Source organism: Ambystoma mexicanum, chromosome 8 (assembly GCF_040938575.1).
Source record: "Ambystoma mexicanum isolate Mex_15411 chromosome 8, UKY_AmexF1_1, whole genome shotgun sequence".
Classification (NCBI taxonomy): domain Eukaryota; kingdom Metazoa; phylum Chordata; class Amphibia; order Caudata; family Ambystomatidae; genus Ambystoma; species Ambystoma mexicanum.
In genome coordinates, this window is record NC_090929.1 from 728362661 (window position 1) to 728389737 (window position 27077).

Consider the following 27077-nt stretch of genomic DNA (forward strand, 5'->3'; position numbering starts at 1 on the left):
TTTTACTTTAATATCAACATAGGAAAGATTCTGCAATACTCTCATCTTCTTACTGGGATCATATGTGCCTTCCAAGAAATTATTTCCATTCTCCCTTACTGAATTCACCGTTCCCTGATCCACAACGGGGGTCATTTCAAGATTTTTATTCTGCGGCCCTCCATCCTCCAAATTTATAGCTGCCCCACTGATTTCAGCCCCTCCTCCAATGTTTGTATCCTGGGTCCCCACTGGGTTTGCTGAGGGACCACTTTTTACTTTTTTCAGAAAAATCTGAGCACTTTTTAACAATGAATCGATAGGCTTAACTTTACGCTTTGCCAAAAGGAATATAGGAGCAATTTGCTTTGGCTGCTCGATTTTATCCGTTTGGATCCCCACCGTTAGTTTTTCCACAATTATATTTTTATCCACCGATTCCTTAGTGTCTTGGCTCTTTGATTTATTAGTCTTCTTCAACTTTTTTCCTTGACTCCTTTTGGGGAAACTTTCCTTCTGCTTGATTTCGTATTTTTTCAGACCATCTTTTGAGTTTTTCAGAAATTGACTAGCCCTTGATGTCTTACGGTTCTTCTTGCTATTTCCTTGAACAGTTACCGCCGACGGAACTTCAAGTAGAGCTCTTGCTTGCCTTTTTCTTTTCCGTTTCGTTCTTCCATTTACTTTCTTTATCCTAGAAGCAGCACAGTCAGGTTCAGCTGAGGATATATTAATCGGCTGGCTATGATCAACTTGCTCGAGATCATTATCCAACACTACTGCCAACCTCAAAAACTCTTCCATAACAGATGCTGATAATGGGGTATCTTGCAAAACGGATTCTGTACTCATTTTAGAACAGGCACCTTTCTCTTGGTTCTTGGGGCTTCTACCACTAGGATCGCATTTCTCTAAATTGATCATTGACAACCTAAGTAAGTCTGCACAAACTGCTGTTACATGATCCATTTTTAGAGATTGCTCCCTAACTTCTTTTTGGATCTCATTCACAGTTACCCCCATTGAGTCATTAATTGCCGATTTCAGGGCAGTCATGGTTGAGTCATTTATCTCCAATTCTTTAGTAACCTCCAACAAGATATCCGTATGCTGCTGTACTTCCATCTTAAGATCTTCAAAAACGTTTACTAAAGAAGTTAAGACAAAAATGTAAGGCCATTATCGTCGGCTGAGCCAACTCCTGAGATTTATTGCCTTGGTCCAAATTATAAGTTGCTTGTGGACTTTTTATATAGTTAACAGACTTACATACGTCATGATTCTTAGTGTATGGTTGCCCTTGATCTTTACCAACTGCATTCAACGCTTCAAGATCTTTCGGTGGTTCCACCACTTCTAACTCCAAGAGATCTTCATCTCTTAGTTCGCTGAGATTGTCAATTAACGGCAGTTGAGAATCCCCATACTGCGCTCGAGCTACTTCTTCAGTAGATGATACATTCATCAAAGTGTTCATAGAATGTTCTGTTGTTTTTGTTAACTGGTTCGAAATCACTTTTCCATCGTCGTTGCTCTTAGCGTATAGTCCAAAGTGCGTTGGAAAAGTGCCAGAATAGGATGACTTGATGGAGTTGACTCTGTGACCTTAAAACTTGATTCAACTGAGGCTTTTTGGAGCCCTGTTCCTGTAGGTGATTATCAGTTGGATAGATACCAGGGGGAGGAACAAAAATACCTCCCCCTGTCTTATAGGGTTTGAAAAAACTTGAGCCCCTCTTATCGGGACACTCTGAGGGTTTTGAGACTAGCATAGTCTTGGAGTAGTTGTCCCGATTAGTTTGGGGACCTTGGCTTGAGCTACAGAGATCATACATTGTGGCCCCTACTTCCACCATCCCCTTAATAAGATGGTGATTCTAAGGTCCAAATTTTGGAACCCAGGACTGGTGGTGGAATACCAGTAAATGCCAAAATCCAAACTTATGATAAGTAGATAGATGGCAGCACACTTCTCCAGTGGCAAATACCGGTAATAATTATAGGCCTCAAAAGAGTGGCTCAAAGGACTAAATCCTGCAGTCACCACTTCCTTGAGTTCACCTACTAGTCGGTCACTCCCCAATGCTCCTTTCAATTAGGGGGTGGTTTGTTTAATAATACTACGGATAGCCCCCAAATCAATAATTCACTGAGTTCTCAGGGAGTAGAACACTGTCTGAAAAGCCGATTGCTTCCACACGTGCAGCTTCTATGCTTCTAAGCACTTCTAAGCACTTCCCTCACGTTAGACTCTGTTGAGGAAAGTGCCCCCAGGTATGAGTGTGTGTGGCGTTTAAAATTAGGGCCAATCAATAAAGCACACGACAGTCACACCTTTAATAAGACGACCTCACCTCTCCTGTGGCTTTACCTCCTCCTCCTCCCCCTGTACGCTGCTGCGGGCCCTCCTCCAACCAAACGGGTAGCTGCAGGAGGACTTCTCAGCCTGGGTTTTTTACGGCCGGATTTTTACATGGGAACATATGGGGACTCTCGGGGGGAGGTTCTGAGGGTCCGGAGGCCGGACGGCTGTTCAGGCGTTCCAGCACAGCACAGCACCGCCGAGCCGAATTCGACACACTACAAATCCAGTTCAAGTTCGAGGAAAGGACCTCAAAGGCTCATCACAGGCTTGTCACAGATGCCGTCAAGCCGCACTGGCAAAGCTACGTCCGCTACCAGGGCTACTTCATGTTGTGTGCTGGGATCATCTTGCACATGTTGCTAAATATTTTCCATTTTGCAGTACATTTCTCATTTATTTGTCCCTAAGAACCCAATCTGCGTGTACTGCAACCGTATTGAAGAGGCAGTTCATCTTATATTTTTAATTTGACTCTGTATTTTTCATTTTGATTTGTCCCACCATCCCCAACATGACTGTGTAGGGGAGTGTGTGTGCATATGCGTGTGTGTGTGCAGAAAAACCTTTTTTTCTGTTTTGCCACTAAAACCTCACTGCTCATCTAAGGCTGTATAAAGTAAAATAATTTCTGAAAAAGTGAATATCACAAATTTCGCTAATCCCGTTATCGAAATTATTTAGGTGTGCACAACGTAACGATAAGGACGTTTGTGTCAAAAATATTGCAAATGAAAGCAGGCAGTTTCTGTATATGTTGCCCAAAAGCATGATTCTTGCACGTCCCAGGGAATCGCCTTGCAAAAAAAAACCGTGTTTCAGCAAATATTTTGGGCACTGAAAAAGCGTATGGAACTTAGCAGGAGTTCTTGGATATGGCTGGACAGCTGCACGTCACATTCGATGAACTTTCATGGGCAAGAATTAAAGCTACACGCATGTGTACAGTTCCCTATGCAACGTGTGGTGCAACATTAACTATGGAGTCGGGCCTCGATTTCATGTACAGGAAAAGGAAGTACGCTATTTCCTTTTACCCGTTCCACCTGTATGACTGCAACACCCCTGGGTTTAGTTGTAGTACATGTTTGGCCCTTTACTTTGCTTCCCCTTGAAGGACTATTCACCATATTAAATGTGTAAATAGCTCTTCTCTCCCTGCGTGATATATGTGATTATATTGGTGGCTTCTTTAATGGGTGAAATTGGGATGCACTGCTGTACATGCAAACATTCTAAATGATTTGTACAGGTGTGTACCTGGGGCGTAACTCTCTGTTTCCTCCATCCTCCTGCGGGGCACACACAGGTGAGTACATGTCCAGAGCAAGTATTGTGAACCATTTATTTTTTCAGTGACAATCGGTAAAGAATGCTTGCTTTTAACTTACGTATTACAGCAGTTCATATCGCTTGTGCTACATGTGCACTCATAGCATTCATCGTCCAGGAAGGTTTCACCAAATCTATGCATCGTGCCATCTTTCATGCAACCTGATAACAAATAAAAACAACTGCTGACAAACATTTACAAGCAGTCCATCCTAAATCTACAGTTTTGCAATTTAAATTGCAATGCAATAAAATAACAAGACACATATTATCCGCACGCCCACTTTTGAATGTGACTGCCTTCAGACAGGAATTCATTTCTAAAAATGTTCCCCTTTTTTTCTTTCCCTCCTACTTTGATATCATATTTTCCACAACCTCCCACTCTTCTGCGTTTTGTTCCTGTCCTTCACATGACAGAACCTGTAGCATGGCGCTTAACCCGAGCCCCTATTAATGTTCTAAGGAAAACGTTTCACTGCTGGCCTTTGGGACATGAGGCGAAGTGGTACCCCTCGCCTCACTGCCTGGCCCTGCAGGGCTTGGTTGAGGGTGGGGGTCCATTCCCCCCCCCCGCCCCGTCAGCATAGAGCTGGGACACGGAAGTGCTCCCTTCACTCCCACCTTGTGACAGGTGGAGGTTATACGCGGAGTGACGGTGGTTCATGATTGCTACACAGCAAATCCTCGTCTCTGGATCCGGGGCTCTGCAAAAGGGTTTACAGGTGGTCCTAGGTGGTCACATGCTCCCCTGTACTCCAGGGTCTCTCCTCACACAGTGTAGTCTCGGCTGTCAGTGGAGATAAAAAGGAAAAGGGCCCTTGTTTATATCAGTTCAATTCCTTAGTTGTATTTCTTCCTAAAGGGGAAGCATTTAGGTAAGAAGAGGGAGCCCTCTTCCTCTTCAGAACTCTCCTCTTTTCATGACAGTGCGCCTGCTTGCAAGAGGCACTGGGAGCAGTCCTCTGATGCAGAGACCAGACTTTAGAAAGTTCTAAAGAAAGACTTTGTGGGAAGAGTTACATCAAGAGCTAAAGAAGCCGAGAAGCAGAGGGCACACACAGAAGTCTTCCTCTGGCGCTTCTTCTTCAACCCAATCAAGATGGAGCCTCCTGCAGAGCCTAAGAGGAGGTATTTAGGCAAGGAGGCCTTTTCCAAGACTAACACCCACATAGCTCAAAGGGTGAGGTTTCTTAAAGCATTAATGCCCATGTCAACAGACAGGGTTTCCTAAAGCACTGATGCCCTGTGGACCTCAAAGGAGGTATATGACCACACAGACAGTACACAAAGGAGGGCTGCTGTCTCATATCGTATATCAGGAAAAAGATGATGAATGCCAAGTCTGTGTCTCGGATGACATATGCATCCACCATAGGGATCTGAGTTTGACATGTGTTGGAGTTCGAGCCTCAGAAGGACCACTAAGCCCTACACCCCTCTGATGTGGGTAACATGAATACCATTAAGCTGGGTAACAATATACATCATGTATCTGCTAATAGCACAAAGATACCCCTGGGATTAACGTTGAGTTCTTCAAATACACCAATTATGAATGCATGCTATTAAGGGAGAGGAAGGAGCCTCAATGCATTTCTCTCACATAAATTATCAATAAGCTTTAGCCCCTGGCCCAAGAAGAGTGTACCATTCTCTTCGAATTTGCCATTAGGTACTCAGTGTACAAGAAGTTGGATGTGGCCCTGAGGAAAAGCTATGCAAGGGTTCACCTGATGGAAAGATCTATCATTTATGAATCAAATGAACCCAGGCCATCCCAGTAGAGTTCCCGGATCCCCCAAAGAAGATGGATAAGGTGGAAGCCTGCTCCTTCCTGCTCGAAACCATGCATCAGGAGAGTGAGCTCATCTCAGACCTTGCTTACGATAGACCTTGCTTCAACTAATTACTATGGACTCCTCTATAGCGGCCAATCGTCACATCCATGTCACAAATTGGATGATGGCTACATCGCATTCCCATTTCTAGGGACTCTGATGTATGAAGACACACAGGAGGACAAGCTGAGTAAGGTTCATAAACAGATATGTACAAGGCACCTTATGCAAGAAGCATTCTCACCCTGTCAGCTCCAGGTCTGCCAGCTACAAGGAATTCCACAAGCCTCAGTCGCAACCCTTCAGAGGGAGACAAATGTTCTGATGCAAGCCCACTGATTCGTTTGCAGGAACCAATAATGGGCCACGAAAGAGACATCAGAAATTCTGACTGGCACGGACCCCGAAAGGACTAATGGGGGGAGGGCCTGAATAGAGTGGTCCTGCAGCACATGGAGCACAATTGCTAGAGCCGCCTGGGCAACAGAGATGATGTGGAAAGGATACAGGATGGGGAACCACTATCCTCCTTCCCTCATATGAACAAGGACTTTGCAATGGCTGAGGGATTAGATGAGGTGAGTGGCCCTGAACGTGGGATTTCAGGACTTTCACTGCAAAGGTTCTGAGATTCCCACCACAAAAACTGGTTATTGCTGAGTGGATGTGGTTCTTGAGATGGGGGTTTCTTGAGGCAGGGATTCTCTCAGGAGGTGATGCACATAATTTTGGGTTCCTGTAGACCATCTAACCTTGGGTTCTCTTCCAGACACTGGTAACCCTTTCCTTCCTGTTGTAAGTACACAAATATCCAGACTCCTAATTGAAAGATTTGAAGTATTACCCACTTTCTCAGGCAGGGTTGTTGTGGTTCTTCCACAATCCACCTTCCGGGCACAGTTGGCTGCCACTTGAGCAGTCAGTGACCCCTGCGGTATGGCACCATTTGTCCTTTACCTGGTCACTTGAGTTTTGAAGAGCCTCTCTATAGCTTGGCCTTCCTCTCTTTCACTGGTTCCTCCCTGGGGCCAGCCCTTGGTTCTCGGGGTCATCCAGGGTCCTCATTTTGAACACATATACAAATGGCACTATATGAATGTGAATATGCTGTTTGCAAGTGCTCAAACAATTCAATGTACATAACAAATGTGCTTGTGTTACAATTTAGAGCCTGAGAACAGACTTTTTTACAGTGTATGCTGACAAATAAAATGGTATTTTTGTATTAACAAGAAGGGATGATCTGCTAAATAGAGAGTACAGACCAACTGAGTGGTCTGTGATAGTGGTGTGTTTTACACGTATCTGCAGGTGTAGAAGGGTCGGGTAGCCCGTGTCCCATTCATATAGATATTTAGCATAGTCCCTCACGACACAGGCTCCTCGAGAACAAAAAAGAGGGCACTCTACCCCACACCTTATTTAAGTTTCTCTTGTTCAGGCTCCAAGGAAAGCTCTTGCCTTATAACACTGCACGTAGCCATGTAGCTCATGGGGTCTTACAGTATAGCCATCTAGATGTACCATGGAAGTACATGGAATTTCCCAGGGAAGTAGAAATATGTTCAACACACTTGAAACGTACATCAATGGTTGAGTGCAAGGAGCACAGTGAGAGCATAGAGACGTGAGCAAGCATAGTGTTCTGCAACAGAACGAGAGGAATCGGGGCAGATTAGATGCAATCACACGGGCAGTACAAGAAAGAAAGGGGTCACGTGGAATGAATCACTGAAACAATCAAGCAAAATCAATTACTCTCAAGTTAGGAGCCCAATGAGGGAATAGGCCAGGCCAAGGATAATATAAAATCAATTAAACTTTATTCTACATATATAAATTGACATCATACATAGAGCTGAATCCATGGTAATACAGCATAAAAACACATAGTCAATATTGGGTACATACAAATGAAGTGCATGGTTATCTGATGAACAACCTGCATTGCAGGATGTAAAGTGCACAGTGCTGAGACAAATTTTGAATAAAGTACACCAAAGGAAAGCCAACGTCAAAGAAGATTATGACAACAAAAATCTAGCCAAAAAATGAGCAGAAAAAAAGTGACCCCTTTCTTTCTTGTACTACCCGTTCTGTTACTCCCCTGGGTCCACGTGTTTGGGGACGCCTATCCTGGATGTTAGATGCAATCACACAGCATGGCATATTGGTGACCTTTCCGTCATGTTTTCTCTTCCTCTCATGCAAAGTTGTCCATTCTATGTGGAGACAAAGCACTGCTTCGATACCACACCAACTTTACAAAGCTCCTTCCTTTTAGCTCTTACACCTCTCCTGGCCAGGCGGGCAGGTACTGTGCAGTCTGTGTGGTGAGAGGGGTTGCAGTGTTCTGGACAGCTTTCAGAGGGACCACCAAGGAGATCAGGGCAACTGTGAGGAAAGCATTCCACTGCCCAAGTGGGAAAGGGCCAGTGCCTGGAGGATGGCTCTGAGGTTTATATCCAGGATGAAGGGCTTGCTATTTGGAAGGAGAGGCCTGCCCGCTGTCTGGCTGTTTCTTCACAATGTGGGTCTTAAAGGAATGCGAATTTGTGCATATGAAATGCTTATCATTGACATTTGCGATATCGACAGATGTGCAATGCACCCTTCACCATGGTGTGATACCCTGCGTCTGGGCGAGGCAGCTCCCACACATAACAGTACACTAATTGTAGCTTCCACCCGCTCCACAGTGCGGCACGAGGCCCACATTGCACTGCCCATGTGCATCAGCCATGTCCACAGCCTGCAGTGCAAGCTCTCTATGGCATCTCCAATGTGGGGCATGGCGCATAATCATATGCCTTGCTATGTTAAATCTTATATGCATACTTCTACTTGCCTCCCAATCAGAACATTGGTAGTGTTGAGGATTGGAAATTCTACCTACCGTCGGATTCGCTTATGTATTGTGATCGGAAACCCTGGAGTCAAAAGCTAAATATTGACATACATTCAAAAGGATATTGAACAGAGCATCCACTCACTGGAAAGAACAAAACTGAGTTAACCTATCCACTTACTCCAGCAGCAGAAGTTATATTGAGTTTAGTTTGTCCCCAGAGGACCAGCATTTCACTTATATGAGCTCCTTAACACCTTCTTCCATGGAATACATGAGGGTGACATTTAATCTGGTGGATACTCTAGAAGTCATAGGGACCAGGCAGTCTGAGTCGCGAGAGGAACGGAGGTGCAGACTGTGTGGGACGAGTGAGATCAAATCTGCCCAATATGTGTTACACCATTGCCCCTTGTGCCATTGCACAGCTATGCAAAACATCAAAACAAATGACAATAGAGCTACGGTGATTGGATGCGGACCAGGCATTATGATATCATATGATAAGTCATGTATTAACCTGTACACAAGTGTTTCTAGGCACGATACGACAAGGGAGGGAAGACAGAGGGAGGACCAGACAAGCGATCTTACCGGGCCTTGTGTCATTCAGATCGTGCATTGAGGGGGATTCATTGGAGCCACTATATCTGAGGAGTAATCACGTCTCGCTTATCTACCACTTAAATACCAGTTAACTACCATGTGGATTGAAATTGAAAAAATGCTGAAGCAGTTATAATGGGATGGAACTTACTTAGGCAATTGGTAAGGTGACGTTATGTACCCGTTCCACGGGCATCACCGGGGGGTAACGGCTAGGGGCCCTAGTAAACTGCCCAAGCGAAGTGAGAGTAGTTAAGGTGGACCCCGGCCATTACCCCTGGTGATGCCTGTGGAACGGGTACATAACCCATTAGCACCCGTCAGATGGGCTGGGACGTGGCTAATTTACAATATTTTTGCACCATGAACAGGGCGCCTTGTGGCGTTCCATTCACGGAATGAAAATACTGTTCCAAGATGGCTACCATGGAAAGGGACAGTGGGACTCCATTAGGAGCCCCTCTTTCCTTTCCACAGTGCCCTTTGGGAGTAGAGCGGAAGGTACGGCTGTGGTGGCAAGTGGCACCACAGCCAAAATGAGGTAGGTGTGGGGGTGGGGGATAAAAAATAATAATAATAAACAGGGACGGAGGGAAGATGGCAGAGGGCAGCTGACCTGCCAGGCGGCTTGGAACGCAGGCTTTCACCAGTGGTTGAAGCCCAAGTTCCTAGCAACCTGATAGGCTGACTCCCCCCACCAGGGTGCTAATTTAGATTTGAATCTGGGGGTGGAAGTTACAATTCAGCTTTAATGATAGCATTTGGTAAATTGTTCAGCTAAATCGATGGAATGCTTTGTTTATTTAATGTGTTTTATTGTTTACAAAATGCCATTGTTATGGCTGAATTATAAGAAAGAAAAAAAAGAAACTCTACCTATTTTTATTTGTGTGTATTATAATGATATGAACAGCTCGTAGACTTTGCTTGCGTATTATTTTTCGGAAATGGGTGTGGTGGCACAGAGTGCATGACGATGGCATGTCACATGGCTGTATCACCCGTGTATCAGGGATATTTTAGGGCCAACATCTTGATAGTAGGTGTGTCGAATGAAACAGCTGTGTAATGCATTAAAATGGAGGTTTATGTCCAAACGCGCCACTCAAGTACAAATGAAGGACACAGCGGATTTGGAATTCAAGGTAGGAATACTTTGCATTCACAAGAGTAAGGATACATAGTGTAATATTTGTCATTGGTTGTCGCTTGCTGGGTGTGATGACAGGAACCAGGGTTGGTTGCACAGTGTATACGGAGGTCATGCTAGGTATGGTATGATGACTACAAATTTGCAAACCAATATACAGAGTAGACATTCTGCCATCTGCCTTTTAACATACCTGTACCTTGGAGTCCCAGTATTTCTTTATCTTACCTTTTGCCCCGGGTTCCACCATGTCCAAGTAGCATTGTGCATCGCACAATGAAGCCAGGACTGCAACCGCAAGTGCAAAGAAAACGGTGTTTTTCTGCAAGAAATACATCAATAACTGACATGACAATGTAAAGAGCTGACATGGTAAATAACTATCCACGACTTAACTGCTGGATAAGTCAATAAACGCCGTGGATTTATGTCAACATAACCCCTGCTTCAAGGGGACAGATTTATAAACCACATTTCACCAATCGATTATGAACACAATACCTGTTTTGTTGAAGATAAAGAGGTTAAAAGGAACAGAAATGTAATTTTTACCGTGCATTACTCAAAGTGGCCTACTGGCGTTTTATCTAACTAAAAAAAAATGCCACAATACTTCCTTCAAGTAAAGCAAGGAAATGAACCGTGCAATCACCCCTCTTATAGAACACTTATCAATTGGATGCAACATTGAAAACTCTTGTTACAGTGAACAGCAATAGCATGACCCTCAGCAGTACCAGATTCTCTCACATAAAACGGGTGTGACATGGGCCCCACAGTGCAAGCTCCATTCACAAACGACATCAATATCATGGTCCTCAGCAGTACAAGCTTCTCTCACATAGAAAGAGGAGCGGCATGGCACCAGAGCGTGAGCTCCATTCACAAAGGACAGCCAAACTATGGTCCTCAGCAGTACCAGCTTCTCTCACATAGAAAGATGCACAGCATGAGCACCACAGTGCAAGCTCCATTCACAAACGACAGCCACACCATGGTCCTCAGCAGTACCAGCTTCTCTCACATAGAAAGAGGCATGGCATGGGCCCCACAGTGCAAGCTCCATTCACAAACGACATCCATATCATGGTCCTCAGCAGTACAAGCTTCTCTCACATAGAAAGAGGAGCGGCATGGCACCAGAGCGTAAGCTCCATTCACAAAGGACAGCCAAACTATGGTCCTCAGCAGTACCAGCTTCTCTCACATAGAAAGCGGCATTGCATGAGCACCACAGTGCAAGCTCCATTCACAAACGACAGCCACACCATGGTCCTCAGCAGTACCAGCTTCTGACACATAGAAAGAGGCATGGCATGGGCCCCACAGTGCAAGCTCCATTCACAAAGGTCAGCCACACCATGGTCCTCAGCAGTACCAGCTTCTCTCACATAGAAAGAGGCATGCACGGGCACCACAGTGTAAGCTATATTCACAAAGGACAGCCAGTCCTTAGCAAAGCAAAGCTCTGTCACAAAGAACATGTATAGAATTGGCATATCAGCCACTCTATCTAGAGCCCAAGTCCAGACATACATCCTAGTAGCATTTCTGCAGACTCTCCAGATCCTGAAGCTATTATCCGTTTTTCTTCACCCCTTCAGAGATTAGCTCAAATCTTTCAGCTGTTTTGCAGCACCTCAAGCCTTCCCAAGGACAGTCTCTCAGATACTTACCCCAAATGCTCACCTCCTTTGCAGCCCCCAATATTATTGCATTGCAGCTCAGCCTTGTGACCTTTTGCAACCAGTACAACTGAAAATGGCAGGGTTTGGAAAAGCCCTGTTATCTGGAAGGACCTGGTGTGAATAGTTCACATGAATGAGTTGTCATTATTTTGTACATATACATAGATGATATTCATTTTCTGGCGATTTTCACAAATATATTGTAGAAAGAATCGTTCTTGGACTCCGATTGGTTTTCATAAAATGAAGCATTTATTTTGGAGACATAAGCACCATAGTGGTGTCCAATGCATTTCAGTCTCGTGGACCATCTTCATGGACCAGATCTGCCTTTAAATGTGTGGTTCCTATGTAAGCTTCATGCCCTGTGAGAGGCTATGTACAGATGGGAAACCATGAGGTCAGTTAAGCCTGGGTTGGTCTTGGATAACCTTGAATGCTCTGAAGGTCTTCTCCCACTTAATATTCTCACTTCCGGATGTCCTTGCTATTCTGCTTTATCGGACTACTCTGGGCTTCAGGGATGATCTGCTGATTGTGAGGTTTAAAATTGCTCAGAACACTATTCCCTCCATTCTACCATGCAGAGTTCAGTGTTTTTCAATAAGGGCCCCACCAGTGAAAATAAGAATGCAAATATGTGTGTTAATGTAGCACGAAGGTCTGGGATCCTCTCTACCAAGAATGAACATGGCCAGATAACCTTTTCTATGGGAAGGTGCCCTCTTAGGAGGGACTACAACCACTTTGTAGCTCACTGTACCTTCACAGAGGAGAAATACCCATTTGCATATCAGTCTGGTCCCACACACTTAGGCAGTCCAGAACAAAGGTCTCTGCAATTCTCCTCTGAACAAGAGTACCAACAGCAACCCAGACACATGTTTAAGCCTTGTTGGGCCTCGTCAGTGAGCTGAGGCCGTGCCTCTTTAATCACAGTGAGCAAGGGGTCCATGTCTGGATTACCCTGGGTAATTTAGGGTAAATCCCCAAGTCCCTAAACATTCACAAGAAGGTCTGGGAGCCCCACTACTGAGACCAAACACAGCAAAATAACCTGTTCTATAGGAAGGTAACCACTCAGTATGGTCTACAACAATGTTTTAGGTCACTGTACCTTTCACAGGGGAGCAATATCCATGTGGTTGCTGATGGTACTCTTGTTCAGAGGAGGTCTTCCTAGCATTTCAGTGTTGGACTACCCAGGTGGGTGGGTCCAGACTGATATGCACATGGATATTTCTCCTCTGGGAAGGGTGCTGTGAGCTAAAAGGTGGTGGTAGACCCCCCTGACCTTCGAGGTAAAGGTGGATCTGCTGAGGTCTCTGGGATTTAGGATCAACCTTGAGAAATCAATATTGACTCATTCACAGGAGATTCAGTTTCTGGGGATCCTCATAGATTCGAGGTCGTCTCCCTGAAATTACGACACAAAAATGAGTAGTTATTACTCCTCTGGATAATCAAGACAGCAGGAGTGTCTGTCTGGCTGATCAGCAGAGCTATCACTCTCCTTACAGGATTATTTCCTTTGCAGCATACCTTGTTTTTCCATAATTATGTGTGGTTCAGTGTCTACAGGCCTATGAATCAAGGACACAGGCTCTCCTGGGGTCTACAGATCAACTGTTTGTTTAATTCCACAGACCCTGTCTTCCCCTACTCTAGCCAGATAGGTTTGTTGGATTATGTCCCAGGCAGGGCTGGATGTCTTCTTGTTTGGTGCCCATTAAGGTAAGGGGGCTGTGGCTTCCAGAGTTCTTTGGACAGGAGCAGATTGGTCTAATGCTGGGACATGTTTTCAGTTTTACTGTAAACCTATTTTACACACTTTCCAAGCCATTTTTGGCAGGGCTTTGAACATGAAGCTTCAATGCCATGCATTAGAATGTTGATTGCTCGTAGCTTGTGACGGAGAGTCCAGATTCTATTTATGGCACAGAGGTGAGTATTATCTCTCCCAGATACTCTCCCCACCACTGACGTTTTCCCTTGTGTTTTTCAGCAGATGGAGAATCTTGTGGGCAGTCTTTCTACTGATGGCGGCCAGAGATGTTCTGGTTGCGCATGCTGGCTGTGGATTCTCTTAGCTTTGATGACCTTCCTACCACAAGGTTGCATTGGATTTGGTGCAGTGAGGTCACAGACGTAAAAGAGGATGGAATAACTCTGTGCTGAATATTTATATACTTGGACAAGAAAGGGGGTTAGAAGATCCTGAGAAGTGAAGGACCATGGGATTTGTAGTTTTGTTAAAATGTTCTTACTGCTGTGGAAAAGAACGAAAGAGAGTGGTATATAATACTGGTCTCCGTGCCATCAATAGAATCTCCACTCTCCGTCACAAGCTAGGAGCAATGAACACTCTAGAGCATTGTATGTCTATTGCCAAGGCTTAGAAGACATAAGGTAAAATGTAATTATCCAGGACGCAAGAGGTAGGAAGGATGGCTTAGGGGCAATGTGTTTTCTTTGGAAGAAAGACAACGCGGTGCAACCCAGGTTCAAATCCTGATCCTATGCTTAGAAACCACTGGCTGGTATTAAGAGCATTATAAATGAACAATAATATATATTATTTTTAAATAGAGATGATATGGATCAATTTTGGCAGGTTCTTCTGGCCTGGAAAGATTCTAGGTTAAATATAGCTGCTGTTATTTTTTGGCAACTAGTTGTAATAAGTTGTAAACCACCACCTATTGGTGGTGTAAACATCTGCAATGATTTTAACATTTAGAGTGATTATAACTAATTGTTAAGCTTATTTAAACTTACACTGGTGCTTGAGGGTTGTGATGATTAACATCTTCTACACAAGGATTTGAAGGATTGTAAGGACTTATGATTGTGATTATTTTGTTTAGAAAAGAATAGAAGGTTTGATATATTAAACCGAAATAGAATAATACAAAAGGCACATAGAAAAGGAGAAGGAAATAAAACAAACAAAAAATAATACTGGAGTAGGTGTTAAACAGCCCTATAGCATAGGGAATAAAATACCCTCAACTATATGTAAAGAACGTTTGCAAGCAAGCTTGTGGTGCTGCTGCTTCATATAGTTGGCGTGCCTGAAGCCTTGCTAAAGACTTACTAAGAACTGGAGGTCACACGGATAGATACAATTATTCAAAAAGATAATTGACTCAGGTGGGTGATGGGTGGTTAGAGGCACAGTCAGGTAAACAATCAAATTCACATATTTTATTGATTATACAAAAATCACAATGGGGTAATATCATTTAATCCACACAATAACATTCTTAAAATATATATAAATACATATATTTATGAAAAAAGTTCTAGAAAAGATCTAAAAAACTGCCTGATAGGGCACTGCTAAGTATAATACATTTAGCCACTGTGTATCTAGAACAGTGGATAAAAGTCAGTGCAAAGAGGTTATCAAAAAGTGCTGAGTGCCTACTACGAGTATCTCATTTACAAAATATCATCTTGAGCGTAGTTTCGACGACCAAAAAACCAATATAATTAAATCGAAAAAAAAGAAAAGAAAGAAGCTGATAGTCATCTTCATCAGGGCACACTAATGACATAACAATTAATCTTTAGATAGCCCACAACATTTTTAGCATAAAAAATAGCAATACACCAGTCGGTCGCTTAATAGCTGATATACTGTGTTTCAATTTTGATTGAAGATTTGGACCTCTAGTGAAGTGCTAATGCAAAAAACAAAACAAATATAAGCAAACTTCTTGTTAAAAAAATATTTGACTTAACCTGACCACACACACCCAACACCCATTAAAGTTCAATTTATAGGACTGCCAAATTCAAGTTAACCAAATTCACCTGATGGGTCCATAGGGGGCGCAGAAAGTAATAATTCATTTGCGCTGCCCAAAAATACACTGATGATAACAAGTAGTTATTCATCTGTGGAGACAAAAAGAGGGACTTAAAACTATAATGCCAAATTCCTGACCTAATTATACTAAGTGACTGTCAGAAAACGTGCAGGGGCTGCATATGTGAAGCCCACACTAACCTTGAAAAAACACAGAGGGAAGCGTGTCCATAAGTCAAAAAGATCAAGCATATGTCCGTCTGATGTAGCAAGTTTGTAGGGTTGGAATGCATACAAATGAATCAAGGAAGTCACTGTCCACGCTGGAATGGAAAAGTCTGTCCACAGATACTGCCTCTAAATGACAAAGACAAAGGCAAATGCATGTAGAAAGGGCCGTGATAGAAACATAGGCAAGGAAATGTGATCATTCACCAGGGGTACACAGGAATTTCCCCAGTCAGTGGTCAATTTGTGGGGGCGAGGGATGCAAGGGCTCAGCCCCGTCACTTATCTCAGAGCCCCGGGAGGCATCATCTCAGGCTCACTTTGATTAAGGTGTGGTGTTTCGGCAACTTTAAGATTGTAGCTGTCAGTCAGTCGTAGTCGGGCAAAAAGCAACAACAGTGTGCACTCGCCAGGGTCTACGCATCCTGGGCTGGCTCCACCTTATTCCTGATCCTGATGACTCAGGTGCGCAGGGGGCAATACTAGTAGTGGCAATCAATCCTGGGTGCTTGTGCTGGCAATGCCCGCACAGTGCTTGAGTCAGCCTGCAGCGAATTGGTGCAGCTCCGCTAATGCAATAACCAGCATCACTGCCACAGTAGTTTGCATTGACAACAACATGACAATCACCAGCCAGAGGCTCCACCTGAGGGTCAAGGCCAGGGAAAAGGCCACTGCCGAAGAAGAGCGCCTGCCATGAGTCTCAACCTATAAAAGAATATCCAGCGTGTTTGACAAGCAAGTTCATTAGCTCAATATTGATTTTTCCTGAATTTATTCATCAATTTTCTCTACGATGAAAGCACATTTGCTCTTTTTTTCTCTGGATAGATGGTCAACGTGTTCCACTTGCCACTTGTAGAATCAGAGCCAAATGCTAACACCGATGACGTGTTTAAAGTAGCACATATTTCTGATATTTCAGGACACAAGTTGGTTATTAGGTGTTATATTGATTGGTATCTTTAAAAGGCACAGATGACTTGGGTAGTGCATCCGTCACCCACAATGAGCTGATGGTGGTTGCAGCTTTAACCCAAGTATGTTCACACTGTGGTGAGCAGCTGTGGGTGTAGGCATCAGTGGGCAGGGAGCTGCCTACCCACACAGGTAACAGGATTGCTCAGTTATATTAGGCTCTTGGCAAGTCTGTCGCCAGAAGACTGTTGGAAAAAGGGGCTGGTTTTGATTGTGCCCCTTACCAAAGATCTAGGGAAAAGCAGCTATCTGCAAAATAAATCTTAATCATTCGCTTCTTTTTCATGCAAACTCTCCAGTCCAGGGAGCCTAGAACATGTGAGGGTGGGCGCATAAGAAGGATCTTTCCCTAATGATACAGAACGTAATCCTCCACTGATAAGAAACACCATATATTCTCAGGCCTATCACAGCTAACAAAAAAGAGTCTGTTGATTTTCCAAGATGGCTGCGCACCCTGAGACATGGACGTGATTTTGATCGCTCTGAAAGGAGGAACAGACAATAAGCACTTTTGCCCTTCCTGCAAGCACAAATTCAGCCCCCGCCAGCTGATTGTACCCTCAGGGGTAGGAGGCTTGTGCACCCAGCTGCTGCAGCACGTTCCTTCACTGGCACCCACCGTGGTGAGCAGAAAACAGGGGCCACTGAAGGTTGCTCCGAAGGAATTGCTGCATGTGTGGTTTTGGTGAGGAGAGTGGAAGGGAGCTGCACTGCGCGGGTGAGCGGCAGAGAGGAGGTGGTTTGCACTGGTGGCCCAGCAGGGGGCAGAGAGTGTGCTGCCCGCAACTGCACCGGCCTGAAGCCTGAGTAGGAGAGAAGCATAGCTGTAAGAGTCCCTTAAGCTAAAGAGAGTGGGCTGCCATGCTGAATAAGAAAGCAACGGCTAAGACTACAAAGGAGGGTTATCACAGAGCCTGAACGCCCCTGTGTCTCTGGGAGCAGCTGGGGAGCTGCGGCAGCGCAATGCTCAGCTGGGGAACTGAGACTGATTCGGGACCCTGGGAGAAAGGTTCAAGAAGCGAAGTATGTGTGTCTGTCGCCAAGGGTGAGAGACTGCGATCATCGTTGGGAGTCTTACATGGAGGCCGGGGTAGTGAAGAATGTGCTTTGTCTTTGGCACAGTTAAGAGTGGCCTACATGCTCTGATTGGAGAGGCCTGTCTGCGTGCCCGGTTCAGTTCTGGGAAGACCCACGCTGCAACACCGGGCAGATGGGAAGTCACTGGGTGCAGTTCTGTGAGATGCGGACCCGCAGGGAACAGCGTGTGGACGAAAGACACAGAACGGCCTCAAAGACCTGCATCAGGGTGAGTCTTGGAAATGCAAGAGAAGCATCTCTATAAGATCCACCTGCAGTGTGACCCTGCGAGCCCGCCTGCCTAAGCCTAAGCCCAAAGAGAACGCGGCCGACCCAGGCCAGCTCCCCCATGGTAATAAGGGGAGCTTGCAGAGCTGTTGGAGTCAGGGGTCCACCTTCAAAGGGTGTAGTGGGAGTAGCGATAGAGGGGGCCAACACTGCACCCCCCTGATGAGTAAAGAGGACCTTACGCAGTGCCTGGACTTGTTTTATGATAAATTCATGGCAACATTTTAAGAGCAGTTTGGGTCTCTCAAGGAAGAGATTCAGCAATCCATTAAGGAGGACAAGGTGGATTTGACCCAGACTGGGTAACAAACTGATGTAAATCAAATGCGCCAGATACCTCTGGGTTAAGGTGCGCTATAGAAATAAATAAAACACACAAACAAACAAAGAAATGAAAGAGCTATACAGGATTTGGTGGATGACGCCCACGCTAATGGGGAAGTAGTGGAGAACCTCCGTAGAATGGTCACCAATTTAGAGATGCAGTGTGAGGATCTGGAGAACTGCTCCAGCTGATCCAACATTTGAGTAAGGAACGTACCCGAGAATGTGGGAAATGGGGACCTGAGGAGGTGTGTTCAAGTAATGTTCAGTGGACTGTTGGACAGAACCCCAGCAGAGACTATAAGTCTTGGGAGGGTGCATCACATAGGCCCTAAGAGGGGAGGGTGAAAGCCCCGGGATGTGGTCACTGTGCTGACCAACTACCAACAAAAAGAAGCAATTCTCACTGCTGCTCGCAAGTGAGGACGCTCACAGGTGCAAGGGGTGGAGGTTCAGCTGTACCAGGATCTGGTGCTGTCCACTCTTCAAAGACACAAGGAAATGAGCCAGGTGATGAGAGAACTTGCCATAAGAGGGGTGAGATAACTTTGGACTTTCCCGTTTGGGCACCTGTTTCAGCTGTATGGAGCACAACGTTGCATTACATCGCTGAGGGAAGCCTAGCCACTGCTGCACCTAGATTAAGACGACTTGGACCTGAACACAGGTGCTGGCACACTGAAGAAGAAGAGACTCCATCCATGGGAATAGTTGCCGTACCCAGAGGTCCTAGAGCAAGCACTAACCAGGGTGGTACTGGTGGGGAGGAGATCCTGAAAGTTTGTGAACAGGGGGGATGAAGGGGATGGTCTACTTTGACAGCACGGAAGGGCTGAGGGCTAAGTAGTAAGGGGAGGGTGCAGGAAGCTTCTCAAGAGATTGTTCCTCTCGGAGTTGAGTTGGAGTTAGTGGAAGTTCTTCTTGGATTTGGAAGAGGACTATAGGGGGCGCAAGGGGTGAAGTTTGAATCTAGTGGTTGACACTGTAAAAGGCAATAGTGGAACACCCTACTAGGGAAACTCTCACGGACTACATGGGCGAACGGCGGGTCAGAGAGAGCTCCTCCGAACTAAAAAGGCAGAAAAAGGAATCTTAGCAACAAGGCAGCGATACTACGTACAGGGAAATAAACTGGCGAAAATGAAAGCTGGAGCTCTGAGGGGAAAGCAGGCCGCTTGGGTAATGGTGGAGGAGGACGGCAAGGCAGGAGTGTGAGTCAGTCACTAGAATTATAGACATCCAAAAAGATTGTGTTCCCTTTTAAGGGAAGCTATACGCACAGAATCAGCAATGCCAGACACCCAACAAACATACTTGAACTCAACTAAATTACAGAAACTTACCCAGGTCGATAGGCTGCAATTGAATGTAGATCTCACACTAGAGGAGGTAAGGAAGGTGATAGACAAACTGCCCCTGAATAAGGGTCTGGGTCCGGATTTCTTCCTGGGCCAATTTGGTAAGACCTTTATACATGCTCTAGCTCCCACAATGATGAGACTCTTTAACACTTTTCAGGACAAGGGGTGAATTGCTCCAATGAATGGATGAAGCCGAGACGATATTAATTCCTAAACCACAAAATGACCATGTGAAATGTGGGTTAAATTGCCCCTTCACATTAATAAACACTGCTGTTAAAATGTATATGAACATATAAGCAAATAAGATGGAAGGCTTACTCCCCAAACTAATTGGAGAAGATAAATCAGGGTTTGTGAGTGGCAGACAAACATTTGAAAATACCCTTAGGGTTGCCCACTTAATCAAAACAGCAAAAAGAACAGGAGTCAAGGCAATCTTATAGTCACTCTATGCCGAAAAGGCATTCAACCGGGTTGAATGGTCATTCCTTTTTACCACCATGGAAAGGATTGGTTTTGGCACTAACTTTATGAACATATGGGCCAATTATGTATAACCTTCAGTACACTTGACAATAAATGTTTCCCTTTCATAGAGAATAGCTCTACACTGAGGTACAAAGCAGGGCTGTCCCTTGTCTACCTTCTTGTATGCGTTTTTCTTGGAGCCGCTGCTAGTATGTATGAGGGATACAAGCACAATACGAGAGGTGCACTTTGGGGGAAGGAGCATAAGATCATGGCCTTTGCAGATGACATGTTGATGACCCTCACAGATCCTCAGTCGTCGCTGTAGGCAGTGCTTGAAGTGCTGGAAAGGTTTTACAACATGCCGTCTTAAGATACATCATAAATCTGAATTTAACAGGTGCCACTCTTAAGGTGGCCAAGGAATGTTTGCCCACCAAATGGCCCAAAGAAGGGATCAGATATTTGGGTGTCACCTTGACGAGAACCCTGGACTACCTGTATGCAACTAACTTTCCCCCATTGCTTAAAGAAATCAAAAAGGATCTGCCCCGATGGTGTTCGTTGAACCTCTCCTGGATGGGTCATATAGCGACAATCAAAATCTTGATCCTCTGCAATGTACTCTATCATGTTCAAGCCTTGCCAGTTTCACTTCCCCCATAATTTTTCAAGGATCTTTTAACGTTAACAGCAGATTTCATCACGAAGGGGAAGAGATCTAGGGTATCTAGAACAGTTCGAATGTTGCCCAAGAGCAAGGGGGGGTTCAGCATTTTCCAATTTTAAAGGTTACTATAAGGTCCCCAAATCAGAGTCATTAGGGAATGGTTCTCTGAAACCTCGAACAAATTGAGGACAATTATCGACAGAGCATTAGTGGGAACTCCTCTAGATGAGGTTCTATGGCTCCTGAAGGAGGACACACCGAAGAATATGTATGAAAGCCAAATCATAGGGTTAGTTTGAAGAACCTGGGGTGAGCTGGTCGGGAGGCGCCAGCTATCTATCTTTCCTTCACCATTCACCACCCTGTTTAGAAATCCACAATTTAAACCAGGTGGAGAGGCGTGGGTATTCGACATATGGGAGGAGGCAGGGTGTAGGGGGATCTGGGACCTTTTCAGGGGCTATCAATGCGCTTGTTTGTTGAATGTAAGGAGGACTTCCATTCGTGGGAACAAGACTGACATAAATATAATCAATTAAGGCACTGTGTCCCTAACCCAAATATCAGGGGGGCTACCGCTAGACAACTCAATCCCATTGGAGTCAAACCTGGTGACTCATTTGGGCACCGAAAACCTCATATCGGCTTAATGCACCCTAATTGTGCATCAATCCATCTTCCCCAGTACGTGGCTAAATGGGGATCCATGCCTCAAAAAGGGCTGAGCAGGGAATATTAGGAGAGGCTGTGGGAAGATATCCCCAAAACAGTGAGGGCAGTGCAAATTAGAGAAATCTTGTATAAAATGATGGTGAGGTGCCTTTAAACACCCGCAAAGCTCCATGCTATGAACGGTAGTATACTGGCCAGGTGCCAGAAGAATTCAAGGAGAGGGGGATTGGCTGCATTGTTCCATGTCATTTCATCGCCTGCAATTTCATCCCCAGGCATTTTAACGTGTACATTCCATCGAAAATGCTCATCGCTCCCCAGCCGCCTTCCCACACTTATTTTTGGCTATTGCCTACCCGCCCAAACCCTTATCTTCCCTTTCCCACCCCCCCCTAAAAAAATAGATGATCATATTCGTTGTAATAAGCAGGTTAAAATGCCAGGGGATGAAAATGCAGGCGATGAAAGGATGTCGTACCGGCTGCATATATGGTGGTCCTGCAAAAATATAGGGGGGTTCCGGCTGGAGGAGAGAGTGGCATTGCTTAAGGTGCTTGGGTTCCCAATCTCCGACGCTGGCAATTTCCACTTGCTAGGTATGTGATCTCCCGGCCAGGATAGGCTCTCAAGGGCGGATAGGAAAGTAATGGGGATCACTGTCCCTGCCTAGCATGATTGGGTGCATAAAATTTGGGACTTTGTTGCATTAGTCGATGTTTTATGCAATCCTGAACGAGCTAGCGCCATTTAGGCTGGGATGGGCTAAAATGATGTCTTTCCATGACGATAATTACATGCAACAATGGTGCACACAGAGCCTTCAACTCCTGGACTTGATCTGAAGGATATTTCCGTCATATGGTTTAATTGGAAACAGTTGGAACCCCTGCGTGAAGGAGGGAGAGATTTTGGGACAGTTTACTCCATTGTAATGGGCATATAATGTCTGCACTATAGTTTTGCCGTTGTATGCTTTTTTTTTGGAAAATGAATAAATGTGAGTATATATATATATACATATATATATATAAAGAATGGACAGTTGAAACTTTGAGTCTAGTATTCGCTGTTTTCCTTACCTTATTGTTTATGTTCAATTTCTCAGCTGGGGCATGGATTGCCACCTTATGTACACCCACAAAGTTGGGTTCTGTAGTTAAATGGGTGGGTTTAGGCTGGCTAGGTATTGAGAGTATTGAGAGTATGGCCGACAATAAAGTTGGCATAAGGTCATCAGCAATACTAAGATTGGCCGCTACTTCAACAATACAGCCATTCTTACCTTTTCGATCAATATTGCCACTGTACATAACAGCTCGGGACACTTTTTTCTTACTCTGTTTCCTAATCTTTTTCTTTCTCGAGTTTTTGCATCTAATGTCATTTTGATTCATCGTCTCAGAGATTGTATAGCCGACTATAGAATTGCTAAGTAGCCTATCCATGTCCAGTTGAGCTAGGTCATCGCCATTGGCGAGGGGCAACTCATAGGCAGCACCACATCAGTGTTGACACCTACCTCTCTGAGTGTCCTTCGTCCTCTATTAATGCTTTTATGAAGGAGGACTAAGGGGACATCTAGCTTCCGTTCATTATTTTCGCATTTATCTAACAGATCAGTAAGTACCTTCTCTAGCGCTTCGAATAATTCCTCAGTATTCATAGCCAAAAAGCTTACATTATTCGAGGCAGGAGTACTATTAGTAAGGGTGCTATTGATTGGTATCAACATGGTTTGAGAACAATCTAACAAGTCTTCAATCAAAGTGGGTTCATCTGTACATATTATTATTAATCCCGTTACTGGGTCCACAGCAAATCTATCCACTTTTTTTGCTGTGTACGGATTTATCACAGCCCAATTTGTCAGAAAAGATGGAGTACTCTTTGTCACATAAGTCGTTTGCCGGACTGGACAATAAAACACCCACTTTGTTAGTCTCTAACGCATTCAGGTTGCAAGTCTCTTGGTATTTGGCAGGTATTTTCAACATATCACAGGATATATTATTACACATAGGATCATAATAGGGCTTTAAATTAGCAGGATTATATCTCTCCCAAATTGCAATCTCCCTTAGTTCTATGGGGCTTCTCTTAGTTGTTGCCTTATCCTCTTTCCCAGTACAGATTCCACTTGGCTCTTTTAATATCAAAGAAAGCAGCTTATTGTCAATGCAAGGAGGTCTAAGCATTAAATCATCAACCAACTCGTTTCTAATATTTTCTTTTTCAGGAACAGTCATCTGTAAAGGAGTTACTCGAGATGTGCTCTCAATTTTATTAAAGAATGTAGTTATTTTAGCTAACTTTCCTTCCGGTAACAAACAGATGACATTACGTTTGCACGTTCTAATTGGCCTTTTCGTTATATCAGCTACATGTGCGTCAGCTTTAAGTTTCATGTTAATTCCACTTGCTCTCCCCAGTGGTTTAGCAAAAGATCGTAATTCCATAGACTATTACAGGAAGACTGTTATATTATTATAACCGTATAGCTTACTCAGAGTGGATATACATCAGCAGGCGATCATCAATAGCTATTTCAGGCCGCCTTGATGTACGTTTATACGTTGCCAGCACTAAGACCGCACTCGTGGCACACTGCACGCGAAGGGGCGGACAGCAAACAGCTACTTCAAAAAGCTACTTCCAAAAAGCGCGCGCACCCTGCATTAAGTCGCGTCCTGTTCAGAAAGGGGCGGGATCTCAAGTCATAATAGCGTTCCTGCACGCTCCACGTTAGCACCAGGGAATCCCAGCAGAGCGGCCTCACAGCAAACAACTACTTCGAAAAGCTACTTCCTAAAATAGAGTCTGTTGACCACACATGTAATAAATAAAATGCACATGACAAGGGAAGCCTCCTTCCCATAGCAATTTACCAAAACCCAAAGGGAATGCTGAAAGAAAAATGTATAGCTGAGTTTCACCCCTGGGTACTTTTTAAGGACTTCTGGGATATAATTAATTCTGGAGCTCCTTCCTTTTTCATTCCTGAGTTGCCGCCTTATCGTCCCTCCTTCGGTTTTCGGACTTTGTATTTTTCCATCTTTCTATCCAACACTGTGTGTAAATGAACAGGTATTTTTACTACTGCCGTTTCTACTCCTTTCCCTACCGCTATTCCTGGGCTCTCACTCCTTTCCCTCCCTCTCTGTTCCCGGCTTCCTCCCTCTCTTTCAGAGCTCTGTTTCTCTCTCCCTGTGTTAACCTGAGCTCCTATTTTCTATATTTCTGTCGCCATTTTGTGCTCCCTCCATTTCACCCTTACCATTCCGCTGTTGCTTTGCTGTAATTCTGACCCTCTATTCATTCCTTCTCTCCATCTATTCCCGAGATTTTTTTTAAAGGAAAAGAACTCATCATTTTAAAAGGGTACAAGGTTGACTTGGCGGGTGGAGAGGATTTTTATAGTTTAGATAAAAATAATTATGATATTGCCCTGAAGCCTTTATACGATTCGCCTTGCCCTAGGGCGTGATGTTCTAGAAGGGCTTTAGTGCTGGCTGCCAATCGGCCCACTGCCATCTGTGGGACACATACCAGATCACATGCACATCTGACCTCAATTATAATGGCCAAGTACAGAGCGGGCGAATCGACGGACACTCCTAGATATAAAGCAAATTATACATTTGATTGACCAACTAGCCTTGGCACATCAGAGGGCTGCACAAAATAAAGTTGTAGTATTGTGCTTCACTCAGTGCACTCTTGGCTGTTCTGCCATATGAAGCCCTGATCTGTGCTGTAAAACATCTTGTCTATTCAATATGCCCCTACATTATGGAAACAAGCATTGGCCATGCCAACAGTCTGGGCTTTTGTGTTGGCATGGGAAAGGCACTTGGCAGGCACAGCAGTATTGGTATTAACAGGCCATTGATGGTATCAGGTGCAAAATGGTGCAAGTACCTGGGCATCTAATAGCCGTGCCTGGCAACCCCACTTACCTTCTTGTCTTAATTTTTTCGGGATCGAACGCGCAACAGAAGTGTAAAAGGGAAAACGGACTCCGTTTTCCCTTCCCCGGAGGCCATTTTCTCAGTAATTATTGTTATTTTTTTATTCTGTTCGTTTTGGGACAGAAAAAAATGCTTTTAGTACCCTGTTCTCACAGATCTTGTGGGCCGGGGTATTACCGAGTCAGGTAATGCCCCGGGGCCCACATTGCCTAATTAAGTCATTACCTCTCCTAAGGCTGCTTTGAATAAACACTGGCTGGCATTTCGAGTGCACATTTTTATGGTCAGGCTTGATTAAAGCGAGCTCAAAGAATTCCCACGAGGAGTTTTTTTTTGGGAGGGGCAGGAACTGGGTTGGAATGGCCATAGGGATTAGCATGCAATGGGCAGTCAATGGGTGGGCAAATACCCAAACAACACATATAAGCTTTGTGTTCCTCCTCATATTCAATTTCTCTCCAGCTGTACTCTAATGCAATAGTTTAGGCTTCTAGGTGTCCAAAGCGACACCTAATAAGGCAAACTAAAAAGTGGGCGTAAAATGCAAACGTTTAAAAAGAGGTGAATGAAACAGTCTAACACCCTTTTTCAGGTTTGAGTAGTAGTGTTATGCAGCCTATGCGAACACAGTGAAGGATCCACCGGGCTGCACGTGGTGCTTTCAGAGCGCAGAGGAAGCGGGCTGCACAGTATTACAGGAATGCAGGGGCACTCACCATGATTGCGTGGCCTTTTCTTCCAAGCGCTTCTCGGCGATGGAAGGTATATCTTGGCGGCTTCGTTTATATACACGCTGGAGACCATCGTGCAAAAAAGTGCTCCACCAAATACTTCAAGCTTGCCGCGATGTGTATTTTTCATAGATTTCCAGAGAACCCTAAAAGAATATGTTTGTATAGTCGGGTGTCAACGAGTTGGTATTTTTACAATCCATCATTGCTGGTGGGGCCACTGTTTGCTTTCCTGTTTTACTCAAAGATCATATGTTTGCTAGCAAGGTGACACACTGTGACAGTTATCGCTCCAATAAACATGGCTTTCTGACACACCTCGTTTTGTGGCTTTCTGGGGAAATTGAGAAGGAAGCAGTGCATTCAGAAAAACTCTAGCATCTATCTGTGGTGACCTTTTCAGGCACAGGGGGAGAGAACACCCACACCATAGTGACTCAAGTACTCACTCAACATGGTGCACTACAATGCAATGATTTATTTGGCTACAAACCATGTCACCAGTGCATGATTAGCTTCTCAGGAAGTAGAGAAAAAAGGCATCCTATTTTAAGGAGAGGTAATCACACTCAAAATGCCATCTCTTGCCCCTGCTTCATCTAAAACCGAATGACTTTGGCCATCTCCTGTGACCTGTTCCCCCTGCAATGAACTCATATGAATGTACCTAAAGCTTGTCAGTGACG

The 27077-nt window shown here is 44.6% G+C and overlaps 1 protein-coding gene across 1 annotated transcript in view; it reads right to left on the reverse strand.

The window, feature by feature from the left end:
• The window catches only part of MSMB (microseminoprotein beta), a 54819-nt gene extending 28335 nt beyond the window's left edge, over window positions 1–26484 (reverse strand). The window contains exons 1-3 of the mRNA XM_069612181.1: window positions 26377–26484; window positions 10347–10440; window positions 3733–3835 (exon numbers count right to left, since the gene is read on the reverse strand). Of these exons, the coding sequence (XP_069468282.1) occupies window positions 3733–3835; window positions 10347–10440; window positions 26377–26379 (200 nt within the window). The 5' untranslated portion in view covers window positions 26380–26484. The remainder of the gene's footprint in view (window positions 1–3732; window positions 3836–10346; window positions 10441–26376) is intronic.
• Between the last annotated feature and the right edge of the window lie 593 nt (window positions 26485–27077).